Source organism: Urtica dioica, chromosome 2 (assembly GCF_054948205.1).
Source record: "Urtica dioica subsp. dioica isolate 48M chromosome 2, U.dioica_male_clone48M_v1_H2, whole genome shotgun sequence".
In the NCBI taxonomy this organism is placed as follows: Eukaryota; Viridiplantae; Streptophyta; class Magnoliopsida; order Rosales; family Urticaceae; genus Urtica; species Urtica dioica.
The window spans coordinates 38,996,649-39,016,219 of record NC_142757.1 but is presented as its reverse complement, the minus strand read 5'-3'; the positions used below and the strand labels follow the sequence as shown (position 1 = coordinate 39,016,219).

Below are 19,571 nucleotides of genomic sequence, written 5' to 3'. Positions count from 1 at the left end.
GAGATGAAGATGTAATTAGATTAATCCGTCCGTGAGCCTCGAGCTCAATATTTTGATTTACAGGTGAGGAGGCGAGCTCTTACAACCACATATGTATACTTGGTTCGTAGTGTCCTGCAGTTCTAAAATCAAGGGTAAAATTTAAATGTTTCCCGTGTTTCACTTTGACCCTTGAGTTATAAAAAAAAAAAAAAAATTATCCACCTATAAATTGCATGTATTTTTTATTTATAAAAAAGCTTGCATGTATTTTACTTTTTCATGGTAACTTATAAATCAACCGGTTAAATAAAGAAAAACTCAAGTCATGCGACAAAAGTGCTTGTTTTCATATTTAAGGGTAAAAAAAAATGAAACATATGGAATATTTGATTGGGTAAAATGACTGTTAAAATGAAACACGGACAATCTTTGGGGTGGAAAAATACTATTTATCCCAATATATACAAATCAATGATTGATTAGAAAAATAAAAATAAAAATGTTGAATGCGATCATCAGATTCAATTTATAATATTTAATCATTATTATTTTTGTATCATCACGCTGCTGCTTGGCAAATAAGCTCCACAAGCTCTCACCCCCATTCAAGACCGTTGAATGCTGAGGCAGAAAAAGAAAAAAAGACAAATTATTGAAAAATAAATATCCAATCCCATTTTAAATATCTTTCATCTTTGATTCCACTCCTCTTCTGTAATTATATTCATAGTCAACGCCAACTAAAGACAATCTCCGAAGATGCCCGGTTAAACTGAAAAAACAAAAATCCCTTGCAAAAAAAAAAAAAAAAAAGCTTTCTGGGTCTCGATCCTCACACCCGATTCTCAAATGGGTCGGAGACAAACCGAGTGTTCGTCGCTCTCGCTGGCCTGTCTGGCTCTGATCTCGTGCGCGCTGGTCTACGGCGTCCTCTCGGTGTTCCTCCGGCCGAGCGAGCTCTACACGGCGTCGCTGTCGCAATCTTCCTCGGATTCGGCGACGGAGAATAGAATGGATTCGGAGGGCGGAGAGTGCTGCAGAGGGATCGATAACTTGGAGCTCTGGGGAACGGCGGTGAAGTGGGGCTCGGATTTCAAGTCCAACTCGTCGGAAGAGTGTTGCAAGGCTTGCAAGGCAATGTGCACCGGCAACGAAGGGCCTTGTTTGTGTGACACGTGGGTGTTTTGTGGGGACAAGGACGCTTGTGGCTCTAAATTTGGCGAGGTCAGTTCATCTTCTTCTTCTTCTTCTTCTTTATGTTTTTTTAGTCAACCGCTTGATGTGTCTCACTTGATTGGTGATTAGTTCTTACTTTGTCATCAAGTTTGATGTTTATTTTGGTATTTGATTTGGTTGGAAATGCTTAGTATGGTAAGGAGTGATTTTGATTTTGGAGTTTAATTTGATCTGAGTCATGTGCTTATTTTGATTAGTGCTTCTTGAGTTGAGGGTTTTTTTTTTTTTTTTTTTTTTTTCCGCTGCATTGGAGTCTCTTTCGTTTGTTTACATTTGTTTCTTTACCATGTATTGTTTGTGTAGTTATCTGAGAACAGAATGGAAGAGGGAATTTTCTTATTCCTCAAATAATGAATGTCACAGAAAAATATACACGTCCCAGTAGAGGCAAGATTTTGACGTAACCGACTCGATGAATTTCGGAGTTTCAAACAGAGAGATAAGATAGAATACAAAAGAATTTAACTAATCCTAATATGTAATTTCCACACTCTCTTTCAATCTGTAGTAGAAAATATCGAACTTATCGAGCTTGGATGTCGACGATCTGGCATTCGAGATGAGATGTAGCTGATGTGAATTGATCTACTGCTTTCGGCCTTCTCGGGATCAGGCCGTGTCGACCTAACCGTCTCTATGATATTTATGAGTTTCAACAGAGACATAATAAAATAAGAACATAATTTCAATAAACAATTATCTGGACTGAATTCAAGAACTATACTCCGTAACTAATCATAATCCATTATTTCCACATTTTCATTTGTGCATTAAATGCCCGTTTTGTTGTACGTTCTTCACTTTGTATTCGAGTTATAAGTAGTTTCGCTATATTACTTTAATGTGGTGGAAGATTTGGTAGGTGCTACTAGAATTGATTTATTAGTCTGTTTTTGAGAAGGGCACGATGTTTACATAATTACGGTTTGTCATACACTAATAATTTCATGGGACATAAACATTAAGCCCTATTTGATATGCAAGGTGATTTTTAACGTTTTAACTTTTTCAACAAGATTGACCATGCTTATTAACTCCAGATCTGTTTCGAAAGCCACTTCTGTACATTTTCTCTATACGCATGATTTCGTTATGGATTTACTAAGGAAAATGATTTTTTTTTTCTTTTTCTTTTCTTTTCGATATATTATCTCTGAGTGTATTTGTCACATGACAGTGTTGGCTGAAGAAACAAAAGGATTCCCTGGCTCCTGATCGGCAAGAAGAAGGGGAAAAAGTGAGTTGGACTTCAGGGATCATCTTTGGTAAAGGAGAGGTATGTGCGTAGTTTCAACTTGTTCGTCGCGATGAATATTTTCACACTTAACACATCATTCAATGATGGCAACATTTTTGGTGTATGATATAATGGATAATCTCCCCTTTTCTCTTATACGACATACATGAGTATGACCACATGCTCATGACATAACATCGGACAGAAAAAAATTGGGCATTTTTCAAGAATGATTCTAACGTTTGAAAATAAAAAGAACTGTGCCTTGAATCATGTTTCCTTTCTCTGTTTGAGCTTTTACATGTCCAAATTCATTTTATTTATATAATTTTGTTGTTTTTGTTGTTGTTCAGGGTATCATTGGATTGGAAACCAAACTTGGAACCCTTCATATAAAGGTAACTTTTTTTCAGCTCCAATAAACCTCAATCGCTTGTGATATAATGTTTAATTCTTTTTATTTTTTGGCGGTTTTTGCCAACTGAGCTAGACCCTCTTGTCTGTGATATAATGTTTAGAGCAGAATGATAGCAAGAACTATTGCACTAGGATAATGGTTAGGAGGATTGAAAGGCATTATGGCATTTGCTTGGTTGTTCCAATTCGATCATTTTAGAAGTGAACTAGCTTGACATGTAGAAAATGTGCTTTTACTAGAAAATAATTCGTGCCAAGTTGTTCTAACTAAAAGAAGATGATTTTTGCACTCTATGATTTGTTTTATTTTTTATTGACCATTCCAAGATATGAAAATCCGAGAAGAACTGATGTCGGGAGAAAGAATATACAACAAAAAAAATCTTTTCGTTTTAATTTTGTTCGATTATTGTACCGGAAAGATGCCGATATCGATTTCTTACATTACTAGGTAATCTATAATTTTAGTTCCACCATTTTGATTAGCGATTATTATCTCCTTTGTTTTTTTGGCAGCTTTTCCCGGATTGTGCCCCATATTCTGTGACATACATCCTCAACTTAATGGGACTACGGCATTGTGCTGGTTGTGAATTTCACCGTGCTGAGGGCCGAGGAGAATCATGGGATTCAAAAGGAAACCACATTGAAAAGGTAATAAGGACTCGAATTCTGTAATATATACATATATATATATATACATATACATACATTTATATATATATATATTTAAAATTTTGTTGTATATATTTGATCAAGTCCATCCACACTCCAATACCCGGTACTTATATTTATCACTTCACAATTACACCCTCAGTGGCAGAGCCAGGATATTGATTTTGTGGGGGGCAAAGGATAATTTTTTCTTCTTCTTATGAATGGCCAGTAAATAAACTTAAGGCTATTTTTTGTATTTCTTTTTAGACATTTGTTTATGTTGGGAGATTTTTTTTTATTTTTTATTTTTTATATTTTATTTTCAATGAAAAATGGTATTAATCTGAGATAAACAAGAAAAAACATATTGGACGAAAACATTTTTATTCCTTTCTCAGTTTCCCCAGCTTGTCGTAGTGGTCCCAGGGGCGGCCTAGCTCAAAGGGCCCTATTTTTGTACGAAACTATTTTTATAATTATATCTCTTTGGCCCCATATATATATCAAACTTGAAGCATTTTGAGCTCAATCTGCTTGTCAAAAAATATTGCTCAGGCTTCGTTGGGACCGCCTTTTGCGTTGATTCAAGGGACGATGGAAGCGATGGGGACCCCGTTCAAGAAGATGCCGATCGAGGCGTGTCCGGAGATCAGAAGGGGATCGGTGGCGTGGGTCGGTTCGGGGCCCGAGTTCTTCATAAGCCTCGCGAACCACCAAGAGTGGAAGAACTCTTACACGGTTTTCGGTTCCGTTCTGCCCGAAGATATGGGAATCGCGGAGGAGATCGCGAGACTCCCCACCAAACCCGACGTTTGGAACGGAGTCAACGTGACCATCTTGGAAGAGCCCGTCCCGTTGGTGATCCGGAGAAGGAAAACGGGTCGTGATACGGCTGTAGAAACGGATTAAATGCGTAATATTTCTTCGACCTTCTATATACGTATTTTGAGTTTTGTTTTTTCTATCAATATTTTTCCACTTGAGTTTCTTTCTCTGTTTGTTTTTTGAACTGTGAACTTTTCTTCGAGGAAGAATGAAATCTTAGAGAGGCTGTTTCCTAGCCTGTAGTGTTCTTCAGTAGTGCAAAAATATAGCTTTTTATACTATTTTCATATAGTTAATAGTTTTTTTTAGATATCTTATGGTTGTTCCTAGGTGTATAGAAAGTTAAAAGAAAACATGCAATTGAAATTAAAAACATAAAAAAAGGGCAGATGTCTGCAACATACACAGAATAAATTCTCGCACTCCTGAATACTTTGAAATTTTTGGGTTCCCCATCTCTTTTTTCATGAAAATGAAATCCGGTTGCACAATTTTCACGGATGAAGGTAAGAATTACAATTTGTTGTATGGCTATGTGATAACGATAGGACGACGACATAATTTTTGTTTAGGGTAGGCTAAATGTTACTGTAAATTTATAATATTCCATCAAGAAGGTTTAGCATAAATCTCAACGCTCAAAGCGTCGGAACCAAAAACCGTGTAAGATTTACTACAGAAGAACTGAATTTTGGTTTCTGGATTGGTTCGGTTGTCATAAATGACTAGTGAATAGCTAAAGTGGACCAACGGAGTCAACTCAATAACTAAAATCCGGAAGTCTTATTGACTCGATTAATTCAACACTCTAAAAATGAAATTTGACTTGAAACGCTTCCTTAATAGATGGGCGTATCAATTCCATTCTACTATACCAAGAGAGGATATTTATCCTTAAATGGCCTGATGCAAGTTTGATATCAAATTATGTCTTGATCATAAACCCCCATCTCTATTATTCATCTGAACCTATATAGAACTTTGAGTGAGAGAACATGCTTTTGACCGATGAAAAGCACCTAACCTTCGAGATTTTGCAGATTTCACAGTCACGGACGATCACTCTGGAGACCATATTTACATTTTCGACAACATATATACCAAGAAAAATTAAGTCCATAAAATGGTCAGCTGATTGATAAGCTATTGAAATCATATTTGCTTCCAATCTATGTGCACAACTTGTAGTTGGTGTCGAAACATTTGCTGTATTGTAGAAATACTAAATTCAGGACATCTTTTTTTTTTTTTTTTCAATTGGGTGACAAACCAGCACCGTCCCTTTGTACAAAAAAAAAAAAAAAAAAAAAATAACAACTTAATAAATGCTATTTTCGCAATAAAAACGTTAAGCACACTATTTTTGTGATATCTTACAAAAAGTGGCTACCAGAAAGAATATCACAATTAATATACTAAAATTATGAGCTAAAATATACAAACTAATTTTCTCAAAGCATCAACACAAAGTCCTCATTGTAAAGTTATCCTGATCGTAGTTATTGGGTCAACCCTGAATCACAAAGTCCTCAAGAAATTGAACCCACAATTTCTGAAATTATAAATTCTATTAATACTAAACACATAAACAAATTCTTAAAAAGGCTCTCTAGCCAATACGAAGATTCTCAAGTTTTCTATATAACCAACCTTTGATAACTTTTTAATGGTTATTTACTTAAAATTTATAATAAGTTGATCATTTAGCAAATCACCAATTTTGGTGATTAGTTACTCAATTAATTGTTCTTAAAAGCAATACAATTAAGTCGACTCTATTAGACACAAAATAAAATAAACATCAATATGTATAGCACTCCTCATCACCAAATAAAAATAACATCAATACACTCGTTTAATTAAGAAAATTACTATGAACGTTAAAAATGTTAGAAACTCCTAATTAGTTAATTGGGGCAGTGCGGTGAAACATTTCCGAGGGTGGTGAAGTGAACGTTGTTGCAGACAGCCGTGGCATGATCTCCTCTTTCTTGTCTTCTCAAATCGATGTCTTGCAATACAATGCCTTCACACTTGTGCCTTTCACTGCAATCCAACATTATGCCAACTCCTCTGTCGATCGTTCCTTTTATGTTCTCATACAACACGTCTTTCACTTCAACCGCCGATTCCTGAAAAATGGATATCACACATAAAAGCTTACTCTAGAATACTCCAAGAAGAAGAAAAAAATACAGAAAGAAGATTATGTCATTTGTAATTTAATTGTTACTTGGTCTTTGCAACCGTTTTTGTCGATGCAATAGTTCTGATCAATGATGATCGCATTGCGAACGTTGTGCATTTCAATGTCCCTGAATTTGATGTTGCTCACATTCCCTGAACCTCCCTGAGTTTTTTAGAAAAAAATAAAATAAATATGAGATGGTCGAAAATTAGATTAAATTGATGTTGCTTAATGTAGAAGATATTGGATATTATATATTTAGGTCTAATCTTTACCTGCCAAGTCTTGATTCTGACACCATTTGTGCTTCTGAAAAATCTGGCTCTGGTTACAGTCACATCAGAGACGTGTGCTTCGGAATTTCCATGTCCCAAGCTACCAATACTATACATATGAAAATGTAATTAGAATATGTTGATATTATTTTTTACTTGATCAGAGAAACCATATTTTGTAAAATTAGTAAAAGTAATAACCTAATTCCATGACCCGGTCCGCATCTTATGTCTGAAGCACTGATGCCACTTGATCCACTCACAATAGATATACAATCATCGCCTATATATGTATCAAGCATTAAATTCAAGTTTTTATGTGAGAAATAATGAACAAAACTCAATATTAAAAAAAAAAAGAAAAGTAAGATTGGTAGCTAGTAACTATTTTTACCCGTTCCTATGATGGCGTTGGAGACGTCGACATTTCGAGAGTGAGTGATATGAATTCCATCGGTGTTGGGACTGTTTCCCGGCGCGCTCACTGTCAGATTGTGAGCTTTGACGTTTTCACAGCTTCCAATTATCACTTGCATTTGTGGGGAGTTTTTTATTGTCATATTTCTCACTTCCAAATTTTGGCATTCGTGGAAAATTAGACCCTTAAAAATAAAAATAAATAATTAATATACAACAAAATTTAGTTACCATGAATAAAAAAAACTATTCACTGTTTTTATTTTTGTCTTTCATATAGATACTTACTGCTGGAGCATTCGTGCAAGGCTGCAAAATAAACAGTGAAAATAGACTAATTAGTAATTATATTAGGGCTTGAGTATATTTTAACATTTTTTTACTTTTGGGTAGAATATGGTAAGGATATCAAATTTACCCTTGACTTGTTCCATTTGCAAGAGTTTCGCCACCAAACTTCTCCGTTTCCATCGAGGGTTCCGCCACCTTCGACAGTCAAATCGTTGACTCTCTCAAACAAAATCCAACTTCTGTAGGAATAGTGTGACCGGTCCTTGGATGCTTCTATTGTCCCCAGAATCTATTACAATTATTATGATTAATTTAAGACTTTATATGAATAGATAGACTCTAAAACAATTGATACATTATATTAATTTACCTGAATTGTGACTTTAGATTTGCATTGACCGTTAAATCTAATCGGCCTAATGAGATAAGTCTTTTTAGGCACCACTAGGAAAATCTCTTCATTGGATGAACAAGCATGTTGCCAAGCCCTTTCAAATGCCTGAAAGAAGAAGAACAGTATCATCTACGGCCTTGTAATAAAACAGTAATTAGTAAAAACAAATAATTGCACTGAAATAAATGTGTGTGTTCTTACGTCAGTGTCATCGTCCTTGCCATTCCCTTTGGCTCCAAAATCGTCGACGCTAATTGAAGGGTGGTCAACAGGATGAGTCATAGGAGATTGACTCGGAGTAGAACTTGACCTTGTGATGACGTCATCAGGGCAAAGAGGTGCAACGGCTCCGATTTTGGTAAACTCGACGTTTTTGCACGAAGCGCCGACATTGTTGTTGTTACCGCGGAGATCGACGTCTTGAAGAACGATTTCTCGGCATTTGAAGCGATCGTTGCAATCAAAATTCACGGCCACCGGAGAAGCGCTCGTTCCCGTTATGTTTCGGTACAACACGTCTAACACTTGTACCGCAGAGTTCTGTCACATTATTGATTATAAGATAGAAATTAACAAAATAGTGAATACCACAGCGCATGAATTCGTAATGAAAAAAATAGTCCACATGGACTTCTTTATGTCACCTTTTAGTGTCCCTCTCTAGTGAATCATTACATCTTTTTTTTTTTTTTGCTATATATTACTTTTTATTTATATCATAATTTAATTAGAGAGAAAAAGAGAATACAGTAATAAAGAAAATTAGAATCCAGAGTTATTAACTTAGAAATATGAATTACGTACCTGCTCTTGGTCTATGAGGATGGGGTTTTGGACATTCGCCATTGCAATGTTCATGAATTTTATACCCGTAACGTTTCCTGAACCTCCCTGCATGTTATGTTATATTTTAATATGTGGTCCACAAACGTTATTACGTTACGCACATAAGATAAATTGTAAATCATGTTAAGATAGTAGGAATTTTGAATGATTAATTACCGGCCAAGTCTTGATTGTCAGTCCACTAGTTGTCCCGGAAAATACGGCTCCGTCCACAGTGACATCAGAGACATGCCCATCTGAGTTCTGGCTACCGATACTAATTAATTAAACGAAGCAAAAACAAACCATAGGTTAATTAATTTCACAAATAATATAGGAAGTGCTTGTATTAAATATTTTTTTATAATAAAATTAATAATAATAATGTTACCTAATGCCGTGACCGGGTCCACAAGTGATACCGGAAACTCGTACGTTACTCGTGCCGTCGTTGAGAGCAATGCAATCGGCTCCGGTTGCAATGACAGAATCAGAGATGGTGAGATTGGTGGTTTCTCTGACATTGATTCCATCGGTGTTGGGGCTATTTGCCCAAGCAGTCACGGTGAGTCCAGAGACAGTGACGTTGTTACAGCCGTTGATTGAAATATGGGTTCCTTGTGCATTTAACCATCTCATATTCCTCACCACCAAATTTTCACACTTGTTGTATGTCACAGCCTTCACATATAGTAATTGTTTCAATAGTTAATTAATTGTATCATGACAACAAATTTTACTAATAATAATTTTTCTATGCTTTATGTAAAAAAAAAAAATATATATATCAAACCATGCTGCGATATAAAGCAAACAATAGATGTATAATCGGCAAGTACTGTAAGCACGCAGATGAACATTATTATTATTATTATTGTTGTTGATGATGGTAAATAAATTACTAATAGTAAGTTTTCTATATTTTTTATGTAATATAAAAAAAAAAGTGAACGTGTTGTGATATGTAAACCTACCGTAGGCGCACGTGGGCAAGGCTGCAAAAAATTGATAGAGAGAGAAAAAAACAATATTAGTCTCTTTGTTTTTGTAATTGAAAATAAATACATATAATTTACGTCGAACTAATAAGGTTACGCACTTGAGTGTTAGTAAGTTTGCATGAGCGGTTCCACCAAACGCCGCCCCAGCCGTTGATGGTTCCACCGGCGACGCCTTCCACCGTCAGATTCTGAACTTTGTCGAACACAATCCAATCCCTTGGATTATCATCGCCATAATCCGAAATCTTTGTCGAAGCTCTTACAATTCCGAGAATCTGAACCCTAATTTGATCGGATTTGCAAGGACCCTTGAAAGTGATGGGTCTGAGGAGATAAGTGTTTCTTGGCACCACAAGGCTCACCGAACCCTCCGATGAACATGCCTCGTCCCACGCTCTCTTAAACGCCTATAATTACATATTCACGTATATTTATATACTTATTAGTTCTACATACGTACTTTCTTAAAAGTTAAAAAGGTCAAACAGAAACACGCAAGTACATACCTCAGTGCAATCTGTGCCATTGCCTTTAGCTCCGAAATCATCAACCCTAACGATCTTTGGATCGTCCTGTTTGAGACTTCTCTTGAAGTTGAAACCAAAAGCCCTAGCCAAGAAGCGATCTTCGAAGTAATTGCCGTGAACATGATCATCGGGGTGATGATCATTATAAGCTTGACCAGTCTTAGCAAAAGCGAGAAGGACCACAAAGAAAATCGTCAAGAACCAACTCGAAGCCATTGTGATCGTCAACAATGCCTTTCTTGGAGTAAGTACCGATAGCTCGAAACCCTAAAATTAGCTCTTGATTTGTAGAACGTACTTACTTACTGATCGCTCTTATATATAGCTACGAGAGAACTTTCCTAGGAGTCGGAATAGAGCTTTGACTTCTTTTTTACTTTCTAGTTAAAGTTGGATTGTGAGTTCGACTAGGATTTATATTAGCTATAGCTACACGTGCGATGCAACTAATATAAGTTTTAAAAAACAAAAGCTTTGATATCGAAAAGGTTATGTAAAATAGCTAAAATTTAAATTTTATGTGAAATATCTAAAAATTTAGTTGTTAATTTTGTTTACGCTGGTCATTAAAATGTTTGACGTTATTTATGAATAATTTATCACTTAAAAGAATTAACCGTGGTAATTTTTTAAATTAAAATATGATGCTTACATATTTGTGTAAATTTAAACAAGTTTCGACTATTTAAAAATATCATTAAATTATTATTATTATTATTTTTTAATTTTTTTTTTTTGAAAACATACCTTTCATTAAATCAGATTGCGCAACTCACCCATAAAGCAGTAGTAATACGTGAAGGAGTTTCAAACATCCAAGAAACATTGGAAGAAAATTTAAAAGATTCTTGAGAAAATAAATGAGCCACATAATTGCCTTTGCGAGAGACATGAGTACACCAGCCTCTCTCGCTTTCCTGTAGAAGCTTCCGAACATTCAGAACGACGGGGTTTGTGGTAAGGAAGGGGTCCGAACTGTTGATCGCTTTGAGTGACCACGAGCAACTGGTCTCTACCACGTCTACTCTGATTGCGAGGGAACGTGGAAAGAGCAGTCCGTCTCGAAGAGCAAGACACTCTGCCACGAAAGGATCATGGATCGTGGAAGACGAACTACAGAAGGCTGCCATGACCTCCCCGTAGTGTTAAAGCAAGTCATATAAACGACGATGAAATTCAGTGTCGTTGATCATTCATGATGACACTGAATATTCATGTCGTTCACCTCCTTCACCATCTGCAGATAAGAAGCAACAGACACACCATCAACAAAGGGAATCGTTCGTACATTCTCGTACACCCATCGACAAAGGGAATCGCTCGTACACTCTCGTACACTAGGCTGCCTATTACCGTTACACCTCTCAGAACAATCGAGAAACAATTCCCTAAGGCGATTAGGTTTTCACTCGTTGGTATTTTGATTTTGTGTGTATCCTGATATGTTTTGGTTGAGCCTATAAAAAGGGTTACACTGTATATGAAAAGCTTTGAGCTAGTTTTAATAAAAAAATATCTCTTTCTATATTTTCCATATGGTATCAGAGCTTCTCTAGCTCCAAAAATGGCGGAAACCCAAAACCCAGAAATCCATAACCCAGAAAACCAAATACAAATGGCTCAACCCAACCCAAACCCACAACCAGTCATAAACCCAGGAAATCAGGTACTCACCATTCGACTCACCGACTCGAACTACCTCCTTTGGCGCCAACAAGTCTCAGCGGCGGTCCAAGGTCATGGCCTCACCGGCTTTTTGACCGGAACAACCACACGACCACCAGAGATGAAAAATGGGCTCATAAACCCAGATTTTGACCATTGGGAGAGGCAAGACCAGCTTCTTGCTTCTTGGTTACTTGCTTCGATCAGTGAAGCAGTTTTGGTCACCACCGTTGGCCTAAACTCTTCTACTCAAATCTGGTCTGCTCTTGAACTAACTTTTGCAGGTCAATCTCGTGCAAAAATTCTCCAGTACAAGCTCCAGGTGCAAACCATGAAGAAAGGGCAAATGAGCATGAGAGACTACCTCACAAAGATGAAGTCCTGTATGGACTGTCTTGCTTCTGTCGGCCATCAACTCAAAGAGGAAGACCAGGTGCTGCACATCCTCGCTGGTCTAGGTAGTGAGTACGACTCAGTCGTAGTTCCCATTAAGACTCGGTCCGAGCCATTCACAACAAATGATGTCGGAGCTCTTCTTCTCAGCTTCGAAGCACGCCTCGACAGAGCCCTGCCTACTGCTCAAGACACCTCGCTCCCAAGTGTCCATCTGACAACTCAATACTCCTCTCAGAAAAAATCGAATCCCGTGAGCGGCTACTCAGGTGGCTACTCTGGTTACCGAGGCGGACGAGGCACCAACAGGGGACGTGGCCGCTTCAACTCCAACAGGGTCACCTGTCAGATCTGTGGCAAGCCCGGCCACTCCGCCAACCGATGTTTCAATCGCTTCAATAGCTCATTCACCAACTACAACAACAACGATGGCGGCTCCTCCTCAAACAACACCAACAACAGCTACACTGCCCACGCTGGTCAACACCAAGGCAACCCATTAGCATTGGCAGCGATGTTCTCTCCGAATGACCAGAGTAGCGACGAAGCCTGGTATCCTGACTCCGGAGCTACAAATCATGTGACAAACGATCTCGGAAACCTCAACATCGGTTCTGAATATCGAGGCAGCAGTCGTGTTCAAATTGGTAACGGTAAAGGTTTAATTATTTCTCATATTGGTTGTACATCACTATCACACCATAACCAATCTCATAACAAGTCTTTTGTCCTAAAAAATCTCCTTCACATACCCTCTATTACAAAGAATCTGATCAGTGTGTCCCAATTTGCTCTTGATAACGATGTCTTTTTTGAATTTCATCCATCTTATTGTCTTGTGAAGGATTGGGCAACGGCACGAGCTCTTCTTCACGGGAAGCTTAGCCAAGGTCTGTATCGGTTCGACTTGTCAACAACTCCAGCGGCCAACACCAACCACAACAGTTCCTCTCATATCAATCATGTTTTTTCTAATTCCCTAAAACGCCATGAACCTGTCATCAATACTGTTCAGCGAGCTGAGTGTCTAGTGTCTAGTAAGTCAAATCAAAATGTATCGAGTCAAAATGGAATTGATGTTATGTCCTGGCACTGTCGCCTAGGACATCCTACACTTCGTGTCATGAAAAAAATCGTTTCATCTTGTAACTCTGCTTTATCAAATGAATTTCAGTTTTGTTATGCCTGTGCTCAAGGAAAAACTCATAAATTACCTTATTCTCGCAGTGAAACCATCATCAATACACCTCTAGTTGTCATTCACACCGATTTGTGGGGTCCTTCCCCAATTGTTTCTCGAAATGGATATAGGTACTATGTGAGCTTTATAGATGCTTTCTCTCGCTATACATGGATTTATTTTCTCAAACAAAAATCCGAAGTTTATGAAATTTTCACAAAATTCAAAACAAAAGTAGAGCTTCAATTAAATCAAAAAATCAAACGTGTTCAGTCCGATTGGGGGGGTGAATTCCAGGCTCTAACCTCCTTTTTTAACACCATGGGTATAGATCATTTTGTTTCATGTCCTCATACTCCCGAGCAAAATGGAATCGCAGAGCGAAAACATCGGCATATAGTTGAAACCGGGTTAACTCTTCTTTCCCAAGCTAGTATGCCGCAACGCTTCTGGGGTGACGCTTTTTTCTCAGGTATCTATCTCATAAACCGACTACCCTCGAGTGTTCTAAATTTCACAAGCCCTTTTGAAAAATTATTTCATAGACAGCCAAATTACAACATGCTTAGGATCTTCGGGTGTCAATGTTTTCCCAACCTTAGACCTTACACCAAACACAAGCTAGAATTCCGCTCTCAACCTTGCACCTTCATCGGATATACACCTCATCACAAAGGGTATAAATGTTTGGCTAGAGATGGTAGAGTGTTTATTTCTCGGGATGTGTCCTTCAATGAAAATGTTTTCCCTTTCAGCCATATTTTTTCCAGGCCCAATGATGAGCTGTTGAACACCGATACAGTCTTGCTACAGCAACCTTTGATACAGCTCCCAGCCCCGGTTCAGGTAAACACTGATTCCCCTTCTTCTCACTTAGACCCGCCCACACCCATACACCACTCTCCTGATTGCACTTCACAAAGCTCCTCTCAAATCTCACCCACGAATAATATACCCTCGTGTGATGAACAACCAGTGTTGGAAATAAACTCTTTGCCAAATCAAAATGACAAACAAAACTGCCATCATATGATAACCAGAGGCAAAGCTGGTATTAAAAAGTCGAAGGTTTTCTCACTTATTTCTAGTGCAGCAAATTTGTTAGAGACGGAGCCTACATCAGTCCAGGATGCCCTTGGTGCAGCTCACTGGTACAACGCCATGATGGCTGAGCTTGATGCGCTTAAAACCAATAAAACGTGGTCTCTCGTCTCCACTCCCCCAGACAGAAAAATAATCGGGTCAAAATGGGTCTTCAAGGTCAAGAGGCGCTCAGATGGAACTGTAGCTCGTTACAAAGCTCGTCTAGTGGAAAAGGGCTTCGATCAAGTTGCTGGATTCGACTACACCGACACCTTCTCGCCAGTTGTGAAACCGGTCACTATCCGTATTGTTCTCAAAGTCGCTCTGTCAAGGGGATGGAAGATCAATCAATTGGACATCAACAATGCTTTCCTAAATGGCGATCTGAAAGAGGAGGTATTCATGGCTCAACCACCTGGTTTCGAAGCAAACTCAACAGCCCCACAAGTTTGCAGATTACACAAAGCCATTTATGGCTTGAAACAAGCCCCGAGGGCGTGGTTCGACAAGCTCAGCTCCACCCTGTTTAAACTAGGCTTCAGAGGTTCAAAAGCTGACATTTCGCTCTTCATCAGGTTCTCTACAACTTCGACTATCTACTTGCTGGTGTATGTTGCCGATATTATTGTGACTGGCAGCGATAGTCATGAGGTTCAAACTCTCATCAAAGTACTTGACCAGATTTTTTCCCTAAAAGATTTGGGTTCATTAAGTTACTTTTTGGGAATCGAAGTTCAATATTCAAATGAAGGAATTCATCTGTCACAACAACGATATATCACAGAGCTCTTATGCCGAACAAAGATGATTGAAGCCAACCCACTTCCTACACCGATGATCAGCAACTTAAAGTTGTCAACTCATATCGGAGAACCTGTTGAAGACGCAACACTTTATCGGAGTGTCGTAGGAGCTCTACAGTACGCTACGATCACAAGACCGGAAATCAGTTATGGTGTCAACAAAGTCAGCCAATTCATGCATTCGCCCCTACAACCACACTGGAAAGCCGTGAAGAGAATCCTGAGATATTTGAAGGGAACACTGAATTTTGGTCTGTTCTTGCGCAGATCCTCATCATTGCATATCACAGGTTTCTCCGATTCGGACTGGGCCACAGACCCTGATGACCGGCGCTCGACGAGCGGCTTCTGTGTTTTTCTCGGAAATAACCTGGTCACATGGAGTTCCAAGAAACAACCAACTGTGTCGAGGTCCTCCACCAAGGCTGAATATCGAGCTCTAGCCGCAGCTACAGCGGAGATACTTTGGCTAAAATCTCTGCTGCAGGAACTTCGTGTCGGAACTCCTCAAAGTCCCATCATATGGTGCGATAACTTGAGTACTGTTCTGCTTTCGGCAAATCCGATTCAAAATTCCAGAACGAAACACATGGAATTAGACTTGTTTTTTGTCCGAGAAAAGGTCCAAGAGAATACGCTTCAAGTACGGCACGTCCCAGCTCAAGATCAGATAGCAGACACACTGACCAAGCCTCTATCACATTCCTTCTTCACCAGCCTCAGAAATCGTCTCAGTGTCACACCATGGAGAGAGCTCAAATTGACGGGGAATGTTAAAGCAAGTCATATAAACGACAATGAAATTCAGTGTCGTTGGTCATTCATGATGACACTGAATATTCATGTCGTTCACCTCCTTCACCATCTGCAGATAAGAAGCAACAGACACACCATCGACAAAGGGAATCGTTCGTACATTCTCGTACACCCATCGACAAAGGGAATCGCTTGTACACTCTCGTACACTAGGCTGTCTATTACCGTTACACCTCTCAGAACAATCGAGAAACAATTCCCTAAGGCGATTAGGTTTTCACTCGTTGGTATTTCGATTTTGTGTGTATCCTGATATGTTTTGGTTGAGCCTATAAAAAGGGTTACACTGTATATGAAAAGCTTTGAGCTAGTTTTAATAAAAAATATCTCTTTCTATATTTTCCATACGTGGCAGTTCCGAATCACAGCCCCTGAACTTGTCCCTCGCGCATCCGTCGGAACCGCATCGCCGCAGTTCAGCTTGAAGCACTCAGGCGTCGGTGGAAGTCACACACACTAGGGAAAATTTTGCCATTGGCTTCGGACGAGCATTGGACACGACTAGTCGCATCTAAACTTCACATCCAAATGAGTCATCAAGAGTCACCAGAATTTCGGTCATTGACTTTAGTTTTTTGAGCATTGGATGCGACTAGTCGCATCAAATAAGAAACCTTGAGTTTTGGATGCGGCTTAGTTGCATCTAATACTTAAAATTTAAGGCAGGATATAATTCCCCTATTTTATTTTCGTTCAAATTACAAGCAAATTACTTTGCTTTAAGATCCGCTCGTAATGATACATTACAAGCAAATTTTGGGTTTTACAAAGTAGAAAAATCCTTTTGTAAAAGACTGTTTCATCCTAGTGCTAGAGAAATGAATATTCCAAATTTTAATTTCACTTTCATTCGTTGTCATATGGACTAAGCATCCGAGTCCATGATCAAACACTTGCCAGATTGAATGTTTGAGGCAATTGTTGCGAAATTTCTACACACGCAAGCGTACGTGAAGCCCAAGTAATATAGATTTATAAGTGAAGACACTACTACAAAACTGGGATCCTACAACGTTTAAAAACAGTTGTAAAATGATTTCGACATCACTTATTAAGCGTTGTAGAAGCTTCTACAACGGTTAGATATTCGTTGTAGAAGCTTGGCTTCTACATCCGTTGTAGAAGCTTCTACAACGATAGAGTTCCATTGTCCAATTTTCAAAAATTCTAAAATTTCTTTCCGCGGCGATGTATATATCTCACCACGGCGAGGTATTCTACAACGGATAAGACATCCGTTGTAGAACTATCTCGCCGTGGCGAAAAATATACACCGCCGCGGTTAGAAATATCTGGGTTCTGCCCCAATTATCGTCGCGGCGATGTATATTTTGAGGTAGTTGTCTTCTAATTTTTCTTTTATCGCTATCTCTAGAACTAGTAGTAGTGGACGACATGTTATCTAAGAAACACAATTTAAAACATAATCTCAATTTTCAACTCAAATTCAATCACAATTTCAGCTCAAATTAAATCAAGAACTCAATCTCAATTCCAATACGAGACCAAACAAAAATTATATCCCAATCCCACTTAATATCAAATGCAAACTCAATTCCAACAAAATATCAAACAAATATGATGTTTCAACCTAAATTATATCAATCTATACTCTCAATTCCAAACAAACACTTATTTTAAACCTAAATTATACATAATTCTCAGCCAAAAACTAACCCGGAGTGTAGACGAGGAGATGGAGGCTAGGAAGAAAGAGAGGGTCGGAGTTGTGGCCGGAGATCCTAGGCTTGTGTGAGTTCGATATGGTGGTGGATTTTGTGGGTTTGTGGTTGTGGGTTTTGTTGGTTTGTGGTTTGGGTTTTGTGGGTTTGTGGGGGCGGATAAGAATAGTGAGGGCGGAGAAGAAGAGTAAGGGCATAGAGAGATAAGTGAGGGCGGAGAGAGAAATAGAAGTGAAGGCGGAGAGAGAGTGAAGGCGGAGAAGAAAAGTGGGGGCAGAGAGAGAGAGATAGAGAGAGAGAGAGAGAGAGAGGGCGGAGAGAGAAAGGGTGGAGAAGAAGAATGATGGTGGGAGAGAGAGAGAGAGAGAGAGAGAGAGAGAGAGAGAGAGAGAGAGAGAGAGAGGATGGAGAAGAAGAATGAAGAATGAAGAAGAAAAATGGATAAGTTTGAAATTCGAGTGGGTTTTTTTTGAAAAAAATTAAATTTTTAGGTTTTAAAATGCTTCTACATCGCTTAGAGTAAGCGTTGTAGAACTCTCGCCGCGGCGAAGGCTATTTCTCGCCTCGGCGAGACTGCTGAAAAGGAAACCCAGAATTGTCTCTCCGCGGCGAGAGATAAGCCTTCACCGCGGCACAAATATCTTCTAAAAAAAGGGTTCTCTGGAACTCTTCTCTCCGCGGCGAGAACCTTTCTTCGCCGCGGCGAGGTTCATTAAATGTCACTAATCTCACAACGCTTAGATTAAATCTCACTAATCCTGCAATGGCGAGACTTCTACAACGGATAATCTAAGCATTGTGGGAGATCTGAAATATGGTGAAATTTTACAACAATTATAGTAAGTGTTGTAGAAACATCGAGCTTCTACAACACTTATAGTATGCGTTGTAGAAACACCAAGCTTCTATAACGCTTAGCCATAAGCGTTGTAGAAGCACCCAGTTTCTACAACTCTTATTTTAAGTGTAGTAGAATCTCCAGTTTCTACAACACTTAGCCGTAAACATTGTAGAATATGAGTTGTAAAATCTAACATTTGTAGTAGTGAGATGTCAAACCCACATGGACTAGCAATTTTAACTATTTTACTCTAAACTTGTAGCAAATTGATTTCAGGTAAAAAGTAATGAGGATTTTGAAGAGGAGAACAAAAATAAATAAAACAAAGGCAATGTTAAACACAAGTTTTTTAAATAAGGAGAAAGTAGGGGTCACTATTGCATCATAATTAACTAAGTGATGGGTTTTGGGCTCGAACAAAAAAAATCTACTCCTATGAATGCTAATCTCACTCTATCAACAATAATTCACTAGCCTCTCTCGAGTGTTCTAGCAAACTTATGTAATTGACGGATTGTTATCATCTCGTCCTCTAATCCTATTAAAACAATTACATGCGATAAACATAAGAGCTCAAACGATTACACAATTGCCTAGAGTTTTCTACTAACCTATGTAAAAAATGAAGATATGAACAAAAACACGATTCTTTACTCTCTCTCTCGTAGCTAAACAATCCTATATAACAATTCTAATGGTGATCGAGCACTAGAAATCAATAAGCATATTTCATATTAAGCCATCCATAATAATGAAACAAACAATAATTATCTAACCCTAACGAACCCCCCAACTATCGTCAATCCCTGCTACATCACAACCTCATAAGAAACTTA

General features: G+C 38.4%; 3 protein-coding genes across 3 annotated transcripts; 2 read left to right on the top strand and 1 right to left on the bottom strand.

The window, feature by feature from the left end:
• Positions 1-558: 558 nt before the first annotated feature.
• Positions 559-4,606, top strand: LOC149404672 (peptidyl-prolyl cis-trans isomerase). Its single transcript, XM_089606920.1, has 5 exons — positions 559-1,206; positions 2,396-2,494; positions 2,809-2,853; positions 3,389-3,526; positions 4,085-4,606. The coding sequence occupies exons 1-5, from the start codon at positions 832-834 to the stop codon at positions 4,436-4,438; spliced, it is 1,011 nt and encodes a 336-aa protein (XP_089463046.1). The 5' UTR covers positions 559-831; the 3' UTR covers positions 4,439-4,606.
• A 1,653-nt stretch (positions 4,607-6,259) lies between these two features.
• Positions 6,260-10,488, bottom strand: LOC149404671 (uncharacterized). The gene is made up of 15 exons (XM_089607625.1): positions 10,252-10,488; positions 9,844-10,152; positions 9,719-9,739; positions 9,136-9,425; positions 8,922-9,021; positions 8,724-8,810; positions 8,121-8,459; positions 7,896-8,024; positions 7,653-7,814; positions 7,523-7,543; positions 7,212-7,419; positions 7,019-7,100; positions 6,818-6,926; positions 6,588-6,704; positions 6,260-6,486 (listed from the first exon to the last, which is right to left on the bottom strand). The coding sequence occupies exons 1-15, from the start codon at positions 10,486-10,488 to the stop codon at positions 6,262-6,264; spliced, it is 2,436 nt and encodes an 811-aa protein (XP_089463751.1). The 3' UTR covers positions 6,260-6,261.
• A 982-nt stretch (positions 10,489-11,470) lies between these two features.
• LOC149404670 (uncharacterized) lies at positions 11,471-16,672 on the top strand. The gene is made up of 5 exons (XM_089607624.1): positions 11,471-11,673; positions 11,818-12,983; positions 13,527-13,641; positions 14,281-16,435; positions 16,568-16,672. Exons 1-5 carry the CDS (start codon positions 11,471-11,473, stop codon positions 16,670-16,672), a joined length of 3,744 nt encoding a protein of 1,247 aa, XP_089463750.1.
• The last annotated feature ends 2,899 nt before the right edge of the window (positions 16,673-19,571 follow it).

Bases quoted from the DNA above. Each gene is read 5' to 3' on its own strand.
- LOC149404670 (XM_089607624.1), top strand. From the start codon at position 11,471: ATGACACTGAATATTCATGTCGTTCACCTCCTTCACCATCTGCAGATA. The intron at 11,674-11,817 runs GTTTTCACTCGT...ATATGGTATCAG, and splicing joins CAATTCCCTAAGGCGATTAG to AGCTTCTCTAGCTCCAAAAA. The intron at 12,984-13,526 runs GTAAAGGTTTAA...CCTGTGCTCAAG, and splicing joins TCGTGTTCAAATTGGTAACG to GAAAAACTCATAAATTACCT.
- LOC149404671 (XM_089607625.1), bottom strand. From the start codon at position 10,488: ATGGCTTCGAGTTGGTTCTTGACGATTTTCTTTGTGGTCCTTCTCGCT. The intron at 10,153-10,251 runs GTATGTACTTGC...ATGTAATTATAG, and splicing joins ATGGCACAGATTGCACTGAG to GCGTTTAAGAGAGCGTGGGA. The intron at 7,815-7,895 runs GTAAATTAATAT...TAATTGTAATAG, and splicing joins AATCTAAAGTCACAATTCAG to ATTCTGGGGACAATAGAAGC.
- LOC149404672 (XM_089606920.1), top strand. From the start codon at position 832: ATGGGTCGGAGACAAACCGAGTGTTCGTCGCTCTCGCTGGCCTGTCTG. The intron at 1,207-2,395 runs GTCAGTTCATCT...GTCACATGACAG, and splicing joins GTGGCTCTAAATTTGGCGAG to TGTTGGCTGAAGAAACAAAA. The intron at 3,527-4,084 runs GTAATAAGGACT...AATATTGCTCAG, and splicing joins AAGGAAACCACATTGAAAAG to GCTTCGTTGGGACCGCCTTT.